This window comes from Jaculus jaculus, chromosome 5 (assembly GCF_020740685.1).
Source record: "Jaculus jaculus isolate mJacJac1 chromosome 5, mJacJac1.mat.Y.cur, whole genome shotgun sequence".
Classification (NCBI taxonomy): Eukaryota; Metazoa; Chordata; class Mammalia; order Rodentia; family Dipodidae; genus Jaculus; species Jaculus jaculus.
In genome coordinates, this window is record NC_059106.1 from 3,663,652 (window position 1) to 3,682,173 (window position 18,522).

General features: G+C 44.7%; 1 protein-coding gene across 5 annotated transcripts in view; it reads right to left on the minus strand.

Moving 5' to 3' along the window:
- The window catches only part of Cul2 (cullin 2), a 68,212-nt gene that overhangs the window by 39,801 nt on the left and 9,889 nt on the right, over window positions 1–18,522 (minus strand). For 3 of the 5 annotated variants that reach the window (XM_045150377.1, XM_045150380.1, XM_045150379.1), the window contains exons 2-4: window positions 12,947–13,087; window positions 8,479–8,581; window positions 3,485–3,579 (exon numbers count right to left, since the gene is read on the minus strand). In XM_045150377.1, coding sequence (XP_045006312.1) covers window positions 3,485–3,579; window positions 8,479–8,581; window positions 12,947–13,065 — 317 coding nt within the window. In that variant the 5' untranslated portion in view covers window positions 13,066–13,087. Of the gene's footprint in view, window positions 1–3,484; window positions 3,580–8,478; window positions 8,582–12,946; window positions 13,088–18,522 lie in introns of those variants that run through there. The other 2 variants (XM_045150381.1, XM_045150382.1) reach the window with 2 other exon arrangements.

The following is an 18,522-nucleotide window of genomic DNA, read 5'->3' on the forward strand; positions in this document are numbered from 1 at the left end:
CATTCTCTCTCTCCCTCTCATATAAATAAATAAAATACTAAAAATAATAATCTTTCTTTAAGAAAAAACTCTCCACTTTTATCTCATCCATATCTCCAGGCAGTCGCTCCCCACCCAGGGTTGTTCTTTTAGCCATTTTTTACTTTCAGTTAGAAATCCCCAGAGATGTTTTGGTCTTCATACCCCTGCAGGACTGGGGTTACAGACACACAGTCATTCCCAGATTGTGTCTGTGGCTGCTGGGAATCAAACTTAACTCTCGGCCACTCTCAGGCCTTCACGCTTGTTTAGCCAAGTACTTTTCACCACTGAGCTGTCTAACACAGTGTTTTTTCATAAACATAAATTCTTAACACGTAGCCATTTACTTTTTAAAAACTTTATTTGCAAGGAGAGACAGACAGTGAGGGAAAATAAGAAAAGGAAATGGCAGGCAAGGCCTCCTGACACTGAAGGAACGCCATATACACACTCCACTTCGTGCAATCTGGCTTTACGTGGGTACTGGGGAGCCAAACCCAGGCCACCAGGCTTTACAAGCAAGTGCCTTTAGCCACTGAGCCATTTTTCTAGCCCTTGTTTATTTTTTCAAGTAATAGTTTTTAATACTGAGGATAAGCAAAACTGTTGATAATACAATTATGCATATGTGAGTATAACCTTTAAATACAAAATAATGTATGATACATATTAATGTATACTAAAATAAACAAAAGTAAACAATCAAATATTTGCTAATTTCAAAAAGGTTTTCCAAGAGAACAAGACAAGGAAAGAGAGCTATGACTCTTTCCTTTCTATAATAAAAGCCCTGTGGAACAATTTTCCTGTTATGCACATAAAAACTTTTAAGTGTTCAAAAAACACCAAGAATAGAAGGGAAGCTGAGGTGGCTAGGAAAAGAACCAGCAGCCCGAGAGCTGCCACCGGCCTAGCAACACGGGACGCTGCCGGGCATGATGGGACCACACCGAGGGCCCAGAAAGCCAGTTCTCCATGGAAGAGGGTCATTCTATGAGGAAAGACACAATGCACAGCGCAAAATTACCACCACAGGACTGGAGAGAGATCTCAGTGGTTAAAGGCACTTGCTTACAAAGCCTAAAGGCCTGGATTCAATTCCCAATAACCACATAAAGCCCTGTGTACAAAGTAGTGCACACATCTGCAATGGCAGGAGGCCCTGATATGCCCATGTTCTTTTTCTCTCAAATAAATAAATAAAAACATTTAAAGGAGGGGTAGCCAGGCATGGTGGCACAAGCCTTTAAACCTAGCACTTGGAAGGCAGAGGTAGGACTGCTGTGAGTTCACGGCACTACATAGTGAATTCCAGGTCAGCCTGGCCTACTTCAGAAACCAAAAAGAAAAAATGTATGGGGGGGGGGGGCACTTAGGAAGCAGAGTATCAGAAGAACATACCAGAATAAGTTATGGCGATACAGGAAGCAGAGAGGCCGTGCAGCAAGCAAGTACTGGCAGCGCAGTATGCGCGCAGGACAGGCCGTCTTAAGGGGAGTGCTTCCCTACAACGTGCGCCACTGGGCTGCAGGGATGGCTTAGGGGTTAAGGGGCTCGAACGCGAACACTAAGGACCCAGATTCAACTCCCCAGCACCCATGTAAGCTAGATGCACAAGGTGACACACGCATCTGGAGTTTGTTTGCAGTGGCTAGAGGCCTTGGTGCACCCATTCTCTCTCTCTTAAATAAACAAGAGAAATTTTGCTTTGTTTTGTTTTTTTGGGGGTAGGGCATCACTCTAACTCAGGCTAACCTGGAATTTACTATGGAGTCTCAGGGTGGCCTCGAACTCATGGCAATCCTCCTACCTCTGCCTCCCAAGTGCTGGGATTAAAGGAGTGCACCACCATGCCTGGCACCACAAGAGAAAAATTTAAAAACTGTAAAATAGTAAAATTACATGAGAACATACAAAGGGGGACTGGGGAGATGGCCCAGACAGCAAGAGCTCTTGCTGTGCAGGCCCGAGGACCTGAGTTTGCTCCCCAGCACCCATGTGAAAAGGCAGGCATGGTTATGCAAGAGTGAGCCCAGTGCTAAGGGGAATAGAGAGAGAATAACAGCTGCCCAAGCAATCCAGACAAAAGAAAAGGAAAAAGAAAGAAAGAAAGAGGGAAGGAAGGAAGGGAAAAAGAAAGAAGAAAGAAAGAAAGAAGGAAGAAAGAGAGGAAGAAAGAAGGAAAAAGGAGCCAGGTGCGGTGGCACACATCTTTCATCTCGGCACTCAGGAGGCAGAGGTAGGAGGCGGCCAGCCTGGAACTGCAGACAAACCGAGTTCCACGTCAGCCTGGCCAGAGTGAGGCCCTGCCTGGGAGAGGAGGGCGATGAACGAAACCAACAAGACAACGAAGAAAGGCAGCTCCCGATCCAGTGAGAAGCTGTGTCTCAAGGAAGCAGCGGGAGAGCCGGGCCTCCTCGGACCTCTCGGCACACTCTCTCCTTCTCTCAAAAACAAGGCATAGGGAGAGGAATGGCTTAGATTTACTCCACTAAACTTCCTCCAGACTGAATTTTTACAGCCATCTCTGGGGAGGCTTACCATGTGCTTAGGCACCACACAATCTAAAGAAACAGAGACATGGGATATATTTGTTTTATTTTTCCCAGAATCACTTTCTACATATAGGCCTGTTCCTAACCTGACCTAGACTATAGACCTTTATTTATTCATTTATTTATTTTTGTGGTTTTTCAAGGTAGGGTCTTACTCCAGCCCAGGCTGACCTGGAATTCACTATGTAGTCTCAGGGTGGCCTTAAACTCACAGCGATTCTCCTACCTCTGCCTCCTGAGTGGTGGGATTAAAGGTGTGTCCCACCTGGGGAGCTAGACCTTTCTAGCTGGTCCATGTAAGAGGGAATGATTTGTTATCTATATTTCAATGGAAATAAATAAATAAATAATCCCTTCAAAATGAAGCCCATGATTTTGCACAATTAATAATTAATCCATTGGGCTGGAAAGATGGCTTAGCAGTTAAGGCACTTGCCCATGAAGCCTAAGGACCCAGGTTCAATTCTCCAGATTCCACATAAGCCAAATGCACACGGGTCTAGAGTTTGTTTGCAGTGGCTATGGGACCTGATGCACCCATTCTCTCTCCCTTCCCCGTCTCAAATAAATAAACGTTAGAAAATAATAATAATAATAATGAACCCATTAATTAAAATTAATAATGAGGGGCAGAGAGATGTCTTAGTGGTTAAAGCAGTTGCCTGCAAAGCCAAAGGACCCATGTTCAATTCCCCAGGACCCATGTAAGCCAGATGCACAAGGTGGCGCATGCGTCTGGAGTTTGTTTGTAGCAGATGAAGTCCCTGATGTGCCCATTCTGTCTGTCTGTCTGCCTTCTTCTCTCTCTTAAATAAATAAATAAATAAGTTTAAAATTAATACTGAAAACTTACTTCTCGAGTTACTAAAAGCAGGCGGTATTGCCCAGGTTGATTCAAGAGTACTCACCTATACAAGCAGTCCATGTAGTCTGCACCCTTGCTGTACTCTTCCCAGTACCTATGATACATAACAAGTACTTGTTCCTCAGACTCCAGAACTCTCTAAACAGAGAAAAAAATGTACTGAGAATGTACTGATCATTTTCATTGCCAACTAGGAAATGTATCAAAATCAAATCTTCTAACATAACAATTCTTGCATTATAAACCACACTTACAAATTTTAACTACCTTTCGTAGAAATGAACCAACTGGGGGAAAAACCTTAGATAAGAAAGTGATTCTCTATACAGAATAGAGAATAAACTGTTTCATTTTCCAAGATAAAAAGGACAAAAGATTAACAGTTTGAATTTTGTCTTTGGATAGACTCTGAAACTCGGTTTAGAAGACAACACCTAGGTCAGGAATAAGATCAAATTACAGTCTGGTCATGTACTGAACTTCTCAACAAAACTATAAAAAGAACATGGGCTGGGGATTCAGCTCAGAGGTACCACAAGCAAGGCCCTGGGTTCAACCTCCAGAACCACAAAGAAAAAGAAAACTGAATTACATTAACTAACCAGTTTACATTCATGGGCTTCCTCCAACATTTAAAGCACCTACTCCCAGCACTAGGGATGATACAGATTATGTTGTAAACACCTATTTGCTAGATAAGGTAAGAACTCAGCCCAGAAAGTAATCATTAAGTGAGTTCCCACAACAGCTAATCAAGGTAGGGTCCAAGGTTCCAGCTTAGGCAATAAATTATCTAGTCCAGTTCCTAAAAGGATCAATCATCCAAGATTGGTTAGAAATGATATCTCTGGACTGGAGAGATGGCTTACCAGTGAAGGTACTTTCCTGCAAAGCCAAAGGACCCAGGTTCAATTCCCCAGGACCCATGTGAGCCAGATATATAAGGGGGTCCATGCATCTGGAGTTCGTTTGCAGTGGCTGGCAACCCTGGTGCACCCATTCTGTCTCTCTCTCTCTCCCCTTGCCTCTAATAAATAACTAAAAATAAAATATTTAAAAGAACAAAAATGATATCTCTAGGCTGGGAAGCTGACTCAGTGGTTAAAGGTGCTTTCTTGTGGGCCAGGGGTTGATTCACCAGCACCCATGTAAAGTCAGATACACAAAGTGTCATAAAGAGGCACATATATATGGGGTTGGTTTCCAGTGGCAGGAAGCCCTAACATGCCCATGCTCTCTTTGTGTACCTTTGTTTGTGTGTCTCTCTCTCAAATAAACAAATAAAATATTAAAAAAAAAAAAAACAGGGCTGGGGAGATGGCTTAGTGGTTAAGCGCTTGCCTGTGAAGCCTAAGGACCCTGGTTCGAGGCTCAATTCCCTAGGACCCACATTAGCCAGATGCACAAGGGGGCGCACGCATCTGGAATTCGTCTGCAGTGGCTGGAAACCCTGTCACGCCCATTCTCTCTCTCTCTCTTGCCTCCTTCTCTGCCTGTCGCTCTCAAATAAAAAAATAAAAATGCTATCAATACCAAAGCAATATAAAATGCATCATTTGTGCCCAGATCAAATGGGTGGTACAGCTGTCATATGTAGTATGCCAATCAAATGGACATGGAGATGGGCTGGAGAGGTGGCTCAGTGATTAAAGCATTTGCCTGTGAAGCCAAAGGACTCAGGTTCAATTCCCCAGAGCCCATGTAAACCAGATGCACAAGAGGCACGTGCATCTAGAATTCGTTTGCAGTGACTACAGGCCCTGGCATGCCCATTCTCTCTCTCTCTCTACTTTCAAATAAATAAATAAATATTTAAAAATAAAATTAAAGAAAAAGAAAGGACATAGAGAGCCAAGTGTGGCAGTACACGCCTTTAATCCCAGCACTTGGGAGGTAGAGGTAGAAGGATGGCCATGAGTTTGAGGCCACCCTGAGATTACACAGTGAATTCCAGGTAAGCCTGGCTGGAGCAAGACCCAACCTGGAAAAAACAAAAAATAAATAAATAAAAAGGACATGGAGTGGGGTGTGGTGGCAGAAGCCTATAATCCCAGCACTCTGGAGGTGAAAGTAGTTGGACAACCATGAGTCTGAGATCAAACAACTTTCTACTATGCTTTTTAAAAAAATTTTTTTTATTAATTATTTGACAGAGAAAGAGGGAGAGAGAGAGCACGCAAGTGAGAGAAAGAGAGAGGGAGAAAATGGGCGTGCCAGGGCCTCCAGCCGCTGCAAACGAACTCCAGACATATGCGTCCCTTTGTGCATCTGGCTAACGTGGGACCTGAGGAATCGAACCTGGGTCCATTGGCTTTATAGGCAAACGCCTCAACTAAGCCATCCCTCCAGCCCTGCTTTTTTTTTTTTTTTCAAATTAATTAATTAATTTGCAGGCAGAGAGAGAGAACAGATACTCCAGGGCTCCAGCCACTGCAAGCAAACTCTAGGTGCATGTGCCACTTTGTGCATCTGGCTTTACACGGGCACTGGAGAATAGAACCTGGTTCCGGAGGATTTGTAGGCAAGTGTCTTAACCTCTGAGCCACCCCCACCCTCCACCATGCTTTACTTTTAAGTTATGTTTGGGATTTTTAAAATTATTTTTATTTATTTGTTTGCAAGAGAGAGACAGAGAGGGAAAGAGAGAGGGAGAATGGGCATCACAACTGGGCCTCCAGCCACTGCAAAGGAATTCTAAATGCATGAGCCACCTTGCACATTTTGCTTAGGTGGGTCCTGTGGAATCAAACATGGGTCCTTTGGCTTTGCAGGCAAATACCTTGATCACTAAGCCATCTCTTCAGATCTTTTTTTTTTTGGTCTTTTGAGATAGGGTTTCACTCTGGCCCCGGCTGACATGGAATTCACTATGTAGTCTCAGGGTGGCCTCAAAATCATGGCAATCCTCCCACCTCTGCCTCCCGAGTGCTGGGATTAAAGGCATGCATCACCACACCCAATTTGTTTTTGAGACAGGGTCTCAGGTAGTCCAGGCTGGTCTCTGAACCAACTTGCTATGCTGTGGAGGCTGACCTTCAACTCATCATCTTATTGCCTATGTTTCAGACATAGTATTACAGGCATGTGCCTGGATTTTTAAGGAGGCAGAGATAGAAGGATCACCATGAGTTCTAAGGCCACCCTGAGATTCCATAGTGAATTCTAGGTCATCTTGAGGTACAGTAAGATCCTACCTCGAGAACCCTTCCCAAAAAAACACCCAGGCGTGGTGAGACACACTTTTAATCTCAGTGCTTGGGAGGCAGAGGTTGGAAGGTCACTGTGGGTTGGAGGCCACACTGAGGCTACATAGTGAATTCCAGGTCAGCCTGGGCTAAAGTGAGACCTTACCTCAACTACCCCCCCAAAAAAAAATGGGGGCAAGAGCTGGAGAGATGGCTCAGTAGTTAAGGAACTTGCCTATAAAGCGTAAGGATCTAGGTTCAATTCCCCAGGACCCACATAAGCCAGATGCACAAGGTAGCACCTGTGTCTGGAGCTCACTTGCAATGGCTGGAGGCCCTGGCACACCTCTTCCTCCCTCTTTTTCTCTCTCAAATAAGTAAATAAAAACTTGAAAAAAATCCAACTGGGGCGTGGTTGCTCATGCTTTTGATATTCAAGGGGGATAGGAGAAAGCTGGCATTTTTTTCTTTTTATTTTACTTTTTCTTTCTTTTTGGGAAGGGGGTTTCAAGGTAGGGTCTCACTCTAGCCTAGGCTGACCTGGAATTAACTATGTAGTCTCAGGCAGACCTTGAACTCAAGGCGATCCTCCTTACCTCTGCCACCTGAGTGCTGGGATTAAAGGCATGCACCACCATGACCAGTGATAGCTAGTATTTTTTTTAAGTACATATTTATTTATTCATTTATTTGAGAGACAGAGAGAATGGGCGCACCAGGGCTTCCAGCCACTGCAAACGAACTCCATATGCACGCACCACCTTGTGCATCTGGCTTATGCGAGTACTAGGGTATTGAACCTGGGTCCTTAGGCATTGCAGGCAAGTGCCTTAATCATTAAGCCATTTCTCCAGCCCCAAAAGCTAGCAATTTAAAATCTTACTTAGAGATTGGAGCCCAAAGAGAGAACCTGGAAATGCCACCTCACATGACACCTTGCCCTGGCGCAAGAACAGAATTCTTGGCAGAAATGGGGCTTGTACCAGGTGGTGGTGCATGCCTTTAATCCGAGCATGTGGTAGGCGGAGGCAGGAGGACTGCTCTGAGTTCGAGGCCTGTCTAAGTCTGCATAATGAATTCCAGGTCAGCCTGGGTTAGAAAAAGACCCTACCTCGAAAAACCAAAAAGAAAAAAGGAAAATTGAACTTTGGCTAGGTGTGGCAGCACACATCTTTAATCCTACCACTCAGAAAGCAGAGATAGGAGAGTCACCATAATTTCAAGGCCACCCTGAGACTACATAGTGAATTCCAGCATGGGCTAGAGTAAACCCTTACCTCGAAAACTTGAAAAACAATGAAAGAAAAAAAATAGACAGCACTCATCTGATGGACAGCGCCCCCTGCTGCCCACAATCTAACATCCTATCTACACAGAGGGCCCAGGTGGGCTGGCTCGAAGGTCCACTCCAAACCTACCAACCAATGGAGTCTTCTTGCCTATAAAAGCAAACCTCACCCCACTCCACGCTGCTTAGTTCAGCTCAGCTGCTTGGCTCTGCCTCTCTTGCTAGGCCACAGGGACACACAAGTCTATCTTCCTCTCACTCGGTCTGTCTGGGCTAGAATGTGACCCTACCTCAACCTCCTCCCCCAAAAAAGACACACACACACACCTTTAATCCTAGCACTCAGGAGGCAGAGGTAGGAAAATCACTGTGAGTTCAAGGTGAGCCTGGGACTAAAAAGTGAGTTCAGGTCAGCCTGGGCTACAGTGAGAGCCACCAAATTGAAAAACAGGAAACAAGATAGAAAAACCCCAGAAATTGGTAAATTCTTCACTGGAAAACAGTAAAGGAGTCAGATAACTGTAGTCATAAACATGTTCATAGCACATCTATTCCATCCCTTACCTTGTGCAAATTCCGAACGTGATTTTCCAAAAAAACCTTTGTTTCTGCATAAAGTCTTTCTCCCAGCGGTTCAGGATAGGCCACACATAAAGCATAGATATCTCTAGTCAATTCATTAAGGTTTTTTGAGTGAGAAAAATGAGTTTATCATGTATTTTAAAACAGATGACAGAAAAAGGAGAGAATGCTAGGGCCTCCTGACACTGCAAAGAAACTCCAGTTGAATGCACAACTTTGTACATCTGTCTCTACATGGGTACTGGGAAATCAAACCTGGGCCATCAAGATTTACAAACAAACTGGGCGTGGTGGTGCATACCTTTAATCCCAGCACTCAAGAGGCAGCGGTAGAAGGATCACCCTGAGTTCCAGGCCACCCTGAGGCTACATAGTGAATTTTAGGTCAGCCTGGACTACAATGAGAGCCTACCTCAAAAAACCGTATAAAAAACCATGCCTTTTATCCCAGCACTCAGTAGGAGGATCGCTGTGAGTTCGAGGCCACTCTGAGACTACATAGTGATCTCCAGGTCAGGCTGGGCTACCCTGAGACCTTATCTCAGAAAACAAAAAAACAAAAACAAATAAACAAACAAACAAAGTAAACATAGGCTGGACCTGGTAGCAAATGCCTTTATTCCCAGTACTCAGAAGGCTCACATAGGAGGATGGCCTTGAATTGAAAGCCAAGACCAGCCCTGGGCTACAGAGTGAGTTTCAGGTCAGCCTGGGCTAGAGTGAGAACTTGCCTCAAAAAAAAAAAAAAAAGAAAAGAAAAGAAAAGAAGAGAAGGAAAAGAGCTCTTGAAAAGCAAACTCTATATTGATTATCTTCCTAGATACACTGAAAAGCAAAGGGAATTGGGTATCTCTCTGCTTGCCAATAAAAAATAAATAAATAAAAATTTAAAAATTCCCTTTTCAGCCAGTGTGGAGGCACACATACCTTTAATCCCAGTACTCAGGAGGCAGACGTAGGAGGATCACTGTGAGTTTAGGGCCAGCCTGAGATTATAAAGAGAATTCCAGGTCAGCCTAGGCTAGCGTGAAACCCTACCTGTAGAAACTAAAATATAGCCGGGCGTGGTGATGCATGCCTTTAATCCCAGCACTCAGGAGGCAGAGGCAGGAGGATTGCCGTGAGGTTAAGGTCACTCTGAGACTACACGGTGAATTCCAGATCAGTCTGGGCTAGAGTGAGACCCTACCTCAGAAAAACAGGAGGAAAAATATCATCTTCATCATCTCATATTGAAGCCAGGTGACGGCTCAGTGGTTAAATGTGCTTACTGCACAAGCGTGAAGCCTGAGGACGCCTGAATATGAATCTCTAAAACCCACGAACGGCCGTGCATGCCCGCAACCCCAGGTGAGCCAAGGGAAACGCCTAATATAGTCTTCCAGTCACCACTGGTAAATGCAGACGTGTCACATTAGCACGTACACAGGCACACATCACACACACTATGCACAGTGGAAAAGAAAATCTTGTATCCAAGTCTGTGTGCTATCAACTACAACTGTGTGACCTATGCAGGTCCCTTACCTCTAAGATTGCTTCCTTGTCAGGTGTACAAGCATAGTAATTACATTTGCCACTGTTTTGAGATTTTTCTGAGGTATTATATGACAAAAAAACTAAATATTTCCACTTATGGTGGTGCATGCTTTTAATAACAGCACTTGGGAGGCAGAGATAGGAGGATCACTGTGAGTTCGAGGTCAGCCAGGTCAGCCTGGGATACAGTGAAACCCTTCCTTGAAAATACTATAGACATAGCTGGGCGTGGTGGCGCACGCCTTTATTCCCAGCACTTGGGAGGCAGAGGTAGGAGGATCACCATGAGTTCGAGGCCACCCTGAGACTACACAGTAAATTCCAGGTCAGCCTGGGCTAGAGTGAGACCCTACCTCAAAAAAACAAAAAAAAAAAAAAAAAAAAACTATAGACAGAAAGAAGATTGATTGATAGTCGGATAGATAGATAGATAGATGGATGATAGGTACATAGGTGTGGTGGTTTGATTCAGGTGTCCCCATAAACTTAGGTGTTCTGAATGCTAGGTTCCCAGCTGATGGATATTTGGGAATTAAGGCCTCCTGGAGGGAGTGTATTGTTGGAGGCACACTCTCCTGTTGCTATTGTCCACCTTATGTTGGCCAGGGGGTGATGTCCACCCTCTGCTCATGTCGTTTTCTCCTGCCATCGTGGAGCTTTCCCTCAGGTGTGTAAGCCAAAATAAATCTCTTTTTCGCAGAAGCTACTCTTGGTTGAGTGATTTCTAACAGCAATGTGAACCAGACTGCTACAGTAGGTAATATACAGATAGACAGATCTTGCAAACTATGGAGCATTCCTGCCAGAAACATCAGAACCCATCTGTGCATTATCAGCTCAGGACACAGGAATCCTTATTGACAAGGGTAATTATAACGAATTAAACAGGGCTGGGTGATGGTGCTGGCCACACAACTCTGAATTTGAGTTCAGATCCCCAGGCCCCACACAGAAACTGGTGGTTTGGGTGGGTTTCTGTAATCCCAGTATGCCTTGTCTTAAATGAGGGGGAAGATGAGGAGCAAGCTGGTCGTTGGCCAATGACCACACACACATACCCAAATAAATAAATCAATTTTAAAAGAAAACTATTATGAAGTCATATGAAACTGGTTTATGACCTTGGAGCTCTGCTAAGACCAGATGCCCCCATGACAAGGGTAAGGCCTTGACAGTCCCAGAAGACTGCTGACAAGACACTGCTAATTAGGTTTCTTTCAAACTCCCAATTCAGCCAGGCATGGTGGTGCACGCCTTTAATCCCAGCACTTTGGAGGCAGAGGTAGGAGAATCACTGTGAGTTTGAAGCCACCCTGAGACTACAGAGTGAATGCCAGGTCAGCCTGAGGTACAGCAAGACCCTACCTCAAAAAAAAAAAAAAAATCTAAGAGGATGCAAATAAATCATATGGAATCCTCCAGTTTCAGACAATGGAACACTCAGGAGCCATAGATCGCTGTTAGAAAATTTTCAGTGCTAGGGATGGGATACCTCCAGTGAGTTGTTGGCCAGGGAGGTCCCTGATTCCCCCAAAACATTATAGGCCATTGCCGAGGCCCTTGGTTTCCCACCAAGAATAGATGGTAAGACCCTATTGCTGAAGACTCCATTGCACAGTAAGCACTTCTCTTAATATTTATACCCTTATATTACCCTTATATTAACGCTACTCTCACTTTGGGTAGAGAATCTTCTCTTTTCAGATGGTAGTGACCTTGGGACGACTCAGAAGGTACCACAGTGCTGGAAAGAAGTGACTGGAGTACTGAGTAACATCTCGATCACACCTTCTAAGGCTCAGGGTCTAATGCGGAAGAGGTGGCGGAATGAATGTAAGAGCGAACGGAAGGGTAGGACTCCTTACAATGTGCTCCTCCAGACATAAAATGGCCTTGATATCCATGACCTCACAGTGCCTGACACTACCTACACAAGACCATCATAAGAGGAGGAAAAGATCATGACATCAAAATAAAAGAGAGACTGATTGAGATGGGGAAGGGATATGATGGAGAATGGAATTTCAAAGGGGAAAGTTGGGGGGGGAGATTACCATAGGATATTTTTTATAATCATGGAAAATGTTAATAAAAATTGAGAAAAAAACACCTCCCAATTCGCAAATGAAGACAATCTCATTAACAACCCTGTTTCCACCTTAGCCATCAAACTTGCTATTTACATGCTGCCTGGGACACTGCCATCGCAGGTCTGGACGAACACCTAACGGCTCGTTGGCTGAAGACTTGCCTGCCAACCAGTCCCACTACTGGAGGTGATGGGACTCTAAATGGTAGGCACAGCACAAGCAAGTTAGGTAATTGGTCCTGGGCCCTCAAGGAAGACACTGGGAGTCCAGCACATTCGTCTCTGCTTCCTGGCCACCATGACATAAGCAGCCACCTCTGCCACATGCTCCCACTAGGCCGGGCCATAAGACCAAAAGCAATGAGGCTTAGTGGTTAAGGCATTTGCCTGCAAAGCCAAAGGATCCAGGTTCAATTCCCCAGGACCCACATAAGCCAGATGCACAAGAGGCATATACATCTGGAGTTCGTTTGCAGTGGCTAGAGGCCCTGGAATGCCCATTCTGTCTGTCTCTCTTCTCTCTCTCTCTGCTTACAAATAAAATTAAAAAAGAAAAAAATGATAGAGCTGGGTGTGGTGGCGCAGGCCTTTAATCCCAGCACTCTGGAGGCAGAGGGAGGAGGACTGCCGCAAGTTTGAGGCCAGCCTGAGACTACATAGAGAATTCCAGGTCACCCTGGGCTAGAATGAAACCCTACCTCAGAAAAAAAAAAAGAAGGTAACTTGGTTCTCCCATTTCATTACACTTACACACTTAAACCTGTTTCATTTTTCAACAAGCTTCTCAACCTGAGAACATTTTAAGCTGCTGCTAAAGGATACGAGAAGCGATCGTTCCACGTTGCTCTCTCGACGTATTCCAACATGACAACTGCTTTGATTGTAGTTAGGAGCTTGTTCCAGGTCTCATCAAAATCTACTACTCTTGGTTTCAAAGACATTGTGCACGTTTAGTGTTGAAACCTGTTAATTCAGAAACAACAATGGTGTTAGCAGGAACTCTGGAAGTTCAGCTGTGTGTGTTTCAGGTGCCACATAATTACCCAGCCCACAGGAGAGGACTAGAAACCAAAGCTGGAAGCCAGCAAGAGCAGAGCAGTGTTCGCGCTGTCTTCTCATGGCCACCCAAACAAATCTGCTGTGAACAGTGTGTGTTTTGAAAGCCTGCTAAGCTTCACTTCATGTGTTGAGGAAAAGAAACTGGGACCTACTGAACCAAAGCCAGCTCCCATCGCAGGCAGTAAGCACCGAGACACTCAGTGAGCACTCTGGCCACAAACACTGTGCTCGGAACCCCTTATCTTCCTAGAGCATCAGTTTAATAAAAGATTGGGAAGAAAATTTACATTTATATTAAAACAAGCAGGGATATATTTTAGAGTAGAATACAAATATAATATGAATTTCTAAGATGAAAAGATTAAAGATTTTTAAGAAATGTCAGGCCCATAGATTACTGCTGTTCTCATTTTGGTTAGAGAAGCTTCTCTCTGCAGATGCTGGTGACCACTGGGGAGACTCAAAACCTATCCAAGTGCTGAGAAGAAGTGACTGTGGAGAGAGTTCAGTACTAAACAAGCCATCTCTACCACACCTTCCCAGGCTTTGGGTCTATTATAGAAGAGGAGACAGAAAGAACGTAACAGCTAACGCATGGGGAGGAATGCTCTGGAACACTGTCTTCCTTATTTTCTCCTTTCCTTCAACACATCCAACCCAGTCATGATGCACCCAGTTTCCATCTATTCCTGTGCCATCTACAAATGCTCTGCACCCTCAGAAAAAGAATCAGTTTTGAAATTGACACAGTGGGGGAGTGCACAGGAGGAAGAGAGGAGAGAGGAAAGGAAAAGCACCATAAAACCTAATTCTTTGCCGGGCATGGTGGCGCACACCTTTAATCCCAGCACTCAGGAGGCAGAGATAGGAGGATCGCAGTGAGTTCAGGCCAGTCTGAGACTGCAGAGTGAATTCCAGGTCAGCCTGGGTTAGAGCAAGACCCTGCCTTGAAAAACCAAATAAATAAATAATAAAATAAAATAAAAACCTAAATCTTTGTACACTACTAACAAAAGTTACTAAAGAAGAGGGCTGTAGGGATGGCTTAGCGCTTAAGGCATTTGCCTGCAAAGCCAAAGCACCCAAATTCGATTCCCCAGGACCCACATTAGCCAGGTGCGGGGAGGGAGGGCGCAGGCGTCTGGGGTTCATTTGCAGTGGCCGGAGGCCCTGGTGTGCCCATTTCTTTCTCTTTCTCTCTCTGTCTCCCTCCTTCTCTGTCAAATAAATAACTATTTTTTTTTAAGTTAAGAAAAAGAGTGGCTTCCAGGTCAGCTTGTGCTAAAATGAAACCCTGCTTTAAAAAAACAAAACAAGCAAACAAAACAACACATGAAGATAACCTGCCTAAGAAAGAGTTGAACAAGGCGCTCTAATACTTAAAGCCATTTGAGATTTCCCAGTACAGACTCATTTGTAACATGACACGCCAACTGTCCAGGAAATGAGGCGACACCTCTGCATGATGCTCACTTGACACGATAATCTGGTCACTTCTCTTTCGGACTCACTGAACAAGCTTACTACATCCTACCTTTACAGTGTTTCTCCACCTCAAAATACTCGTTTTCCTTAACACTCCCTGTCACCCATTTACCTAACTCCTATGATATTCAGCCTTGATCCATATCCATCTGCTTTAAGAACCCTTCTTGAAGAAAGGGTGAATTCCAAATCAGCCTGGACTAGAGTGAAACCTTACCTGGGGGGGGGGGGAAGATACATTACATTCTAGATACATTACATTCTTGATAAATAGGATATTAAACAACTCATAAATGGTTTTAATGGTGGCATAGACCACCTTTAGAGAATCAGACTGACGCATCCCTTATGGGAGCAATGGTAGAATGGGCTCAACTGCAATGATAATGCATAAATGAATGATAAAACTTCTGGAAGCCAAAGCAAGAAGTTCCAACCCAGCCGCCTAGTGAAACACGCCTCACACAGGTAAGCAGAAAGCATGCCAAAATAACCCATCAAGTTCTCTGCTCACCCCCTAAAAAGCTCACATGACTTCAAAACTTTTAAGTGGGCTGGAGAGATGGCTTAGCATTTAATTTAAGGCATTTGCCTGCAAAGCCAAAGGACTTGGGTTCAATTCTCCAGGACCCAATAAGCCAAATGCACAAGGGGGCACGAGTCTGGAGTTCACGTGCAGCAGCTGGAGGCCCTGGCATACTCATTCTCATTCTCATTCATTCTCTCTCTCTCTCTCTCTCCTAAATAAATAAATAAAATATATTAAAAAAAATTAAACTGGGTGTGGTGGTGCATGCCTTTAATCCCCAGCACTTGGGAGGCAGAGGTAGGAGAATTGCCGTGAGTTCGAGGCCACCCTGAGACTCCATAGTGAATTCCAGGTCAGCCTGGGCTAGAGTGAGACACTACCTCGAAAAACCAAAAACAAAACTTTAAGTTGCTTCATTTTCTTGAAATTATTTAAATGTTAACTTATTCATAAGAGTATTTCCACAAGGATGAGAGAGGGCAAAGAAAGAAAGCAGGAGTTGGGGAGGTGGCTCAGTGGAAACAGCACTCTGAGAGCCTGAGTTTCAACCCCTAGACATCACATAAAAGCCAGCTGTGGTGAACCTGTCATCCCTGTGGCATGACGGAAAGCTGAGACAGGACAGTGTCCATGACGCTCATGAAAGCAGTAGAAAGCAACAGACCCTGCAGGGCAAGGACCAACTTGAAGTTGTCCCCTGACCTCCACACACATGCTGTGGCATGCGTGTCCCATACAAACACTAAATTATAAAGTTAGGAAGCCAGCAAGCAGAACCACGACCTCTGTGCTGTTTCTGATTCCCAGGCTGTCATCTCAAACAAACACAGCCACGGGCTGCGGAAGGCCCTGGGTTCAATTTCCCCCAAAGATATCACATTGTGACTAACAGGTATGTTCAGAAAACTGCTGCTCAGCTACTCCACAGTGCGCACATCAGACGGCATACTCACACAAACTAAGATGGCTCTGAGGCCACAGGGCAATGCAACGCATTCTTCAGGGACCACTGCACAGCAGTCCCTGACCAGCTGACACAGCTGAGTGAGGCTTGTTCTTCAGTGTGGGTCTTACTAGGGACATTACACTTCCCAGGCTCACAGACTGTGCCCCAGTGAGGGTCTGCAAGGTCAAATCCTCTTTTCCTTTCTTCTGTAGTCCACTACTGTTTGAACAGGCAAGGCCTTTAAAAAGAGTCTCTAAGCTGAGCATGGTGGCGCACACCTTTAACACAGTATTCGGGAGGCAGAGGTAGGAGGATGGCCATGAGTTTGAGGCCACCCTGAGACTACATAGGGAATTCCAAGTCAGCTAGAGTTAGAGTGAAACCCTACCTCGAAAAACAAAAAAAAAAAAAAAAAAAAAGTCTAAACAGGCATGGTGGCACAAACCTTTAATCACAGCACTTGGGAGGCAGATGTAGGAAGATTACTGTGAGTTCAAGGCCAGCCTGTGACTACCGAGTGAATGCCAGATCAGCCTGGGCTAGAATGATACCTAACCTAAACAGGGCAACAAAAACAGACTCCAGGGCTGGAGAATGGCTTAGCAGATAAGGCACTTGCCTGTAAAGCCTAAGGGCTCAGGTTTGATTTCCCAGTACCCACATAAGCCAGATGCACAAGGTAGGCCATGTATCTGTGTCTGGAATTCATTTTCAGTGTCTGGAGGTCCTGGAATGCCCATGCATATTCATATTCATTCTCTCTCTCTCTCTCTCTCTCTCTCTCCAATAAATAAATAAATATTTTTTCCAAAAACTGGAAGTGATGGCTCATTTGTTTTTCAGCTGGTTTTGGTTTTGTGAGGCAGATAGGAAGACTGCTGTGAGTTTAGGCCACCCTGAGACTACACTGTGAATTCCAAGTCAGCCTAGGCTAGTGAGACCCTACCTCAAAAAAGTAAAAAAAAAAAAAAAAAATTCCAGCACTTGGGAGGCAGAGGTAGGAGGATTGCCATGAGTTCAAGGCCACCCTGAGATGACAGAGTTAATTTCAGGTCAGCCAGGGCCAGAGGGAGACCCTACCTCAAAAAACTAAAAAAAAAGTTAAGTACTTGCCTGAAAAGCCTAACAACTCTGATTCAATTCCTCAGTACACACTTAAAGCAGCCACAAGCCCTGGCATGCTCATTCTTTCTATCTCTCTCTCACTGCTTTCAAATAAGTAAAAATACTTTTGCAGCCATGGTGTTGCAGACCTTTAATCCCAGCACTGGGGAGGCACAGGTAGAAGGACTGCTGTGCATTCACAGTCACCCTTAGACTACATAGCGAGTTCCAGGTCACCCTGAGCTACAGCGAGATCATACCTAATATAATATACAGGATATATTGACAACCTGTACATTTTGATGTGATGCACTGAGAATTTTGTATTCTTTTTCCAAGAATGCACAACCTCTAACTAAACAAAAATTACTAGACAAACTCACACTGGAAGGCATTCTGCAAATTAACTAACCACATTCTTCACAGCATGAAGGTCACAGAGGACACACAATAAGGATCTACAAGGCCTGATCCATGACCTAATTTTTTTTTAAATTTTGTTTTTCAAATTAGGGTTTCACTCTAGCCTAGGCTGACCTGGAATTCACTATGTAGTCTCAGGCTGGCTTCAAACACATGGTGATCCTGCTACTGCTGCCTCCTGAGTGCTAGGATTAAAGTACGCACCTCTACACCCAGTCTGTGACCTAATCTTGAGAGGGAACAAGAACATAGTGAAAAGGGGGTGAAACCCAAAGATCTGTTGTTCAGTCACCAGTCATGTACCAATGCTAGTTTCCTGGTTTGTCCAGGGCTGGGGATCAAATCAGAGCCTCCCACATGCTGAACAAGTTAGTCTACGTGCCACCACCAGCCACAGCCCTAATTTCCTGAGGTTGCTGGGGTGGGAAGGGTGGGGGGGTATTGTTCTTTTCTGCTTTCTGAGACAAGGTCATGCCACGTAGACATAGAGAAAACTTGTAAAGGTAAAAAGACTCAAGTGTGCCTTTTAATAAGTGTGACCTACTCTCTAACAACCTGACTAACCCCGACCTGAGGCCCAAACCTGAAAACCATGCCAATGGTAATACAAGCCTGTCAATCCCATCACCAGGGAGAAGCAGAATCACTGCAAATTTAAGGCCAGCTCCGGCTTTTGTGGGAAAACCTACCTCAAAAATAATAATATGGGCCGGGTGTGGTGGTGCACACCTTTAATCCCAGCACTCAGGAGGCAGAGGTAGGAGGATCAGCATGAGTTTGAGGCCATGCTGAGACTACATAGTGAATTCCAGGTCAGCCTGCGCTAGAGTGAGACCCTACCTCAGAAAACCA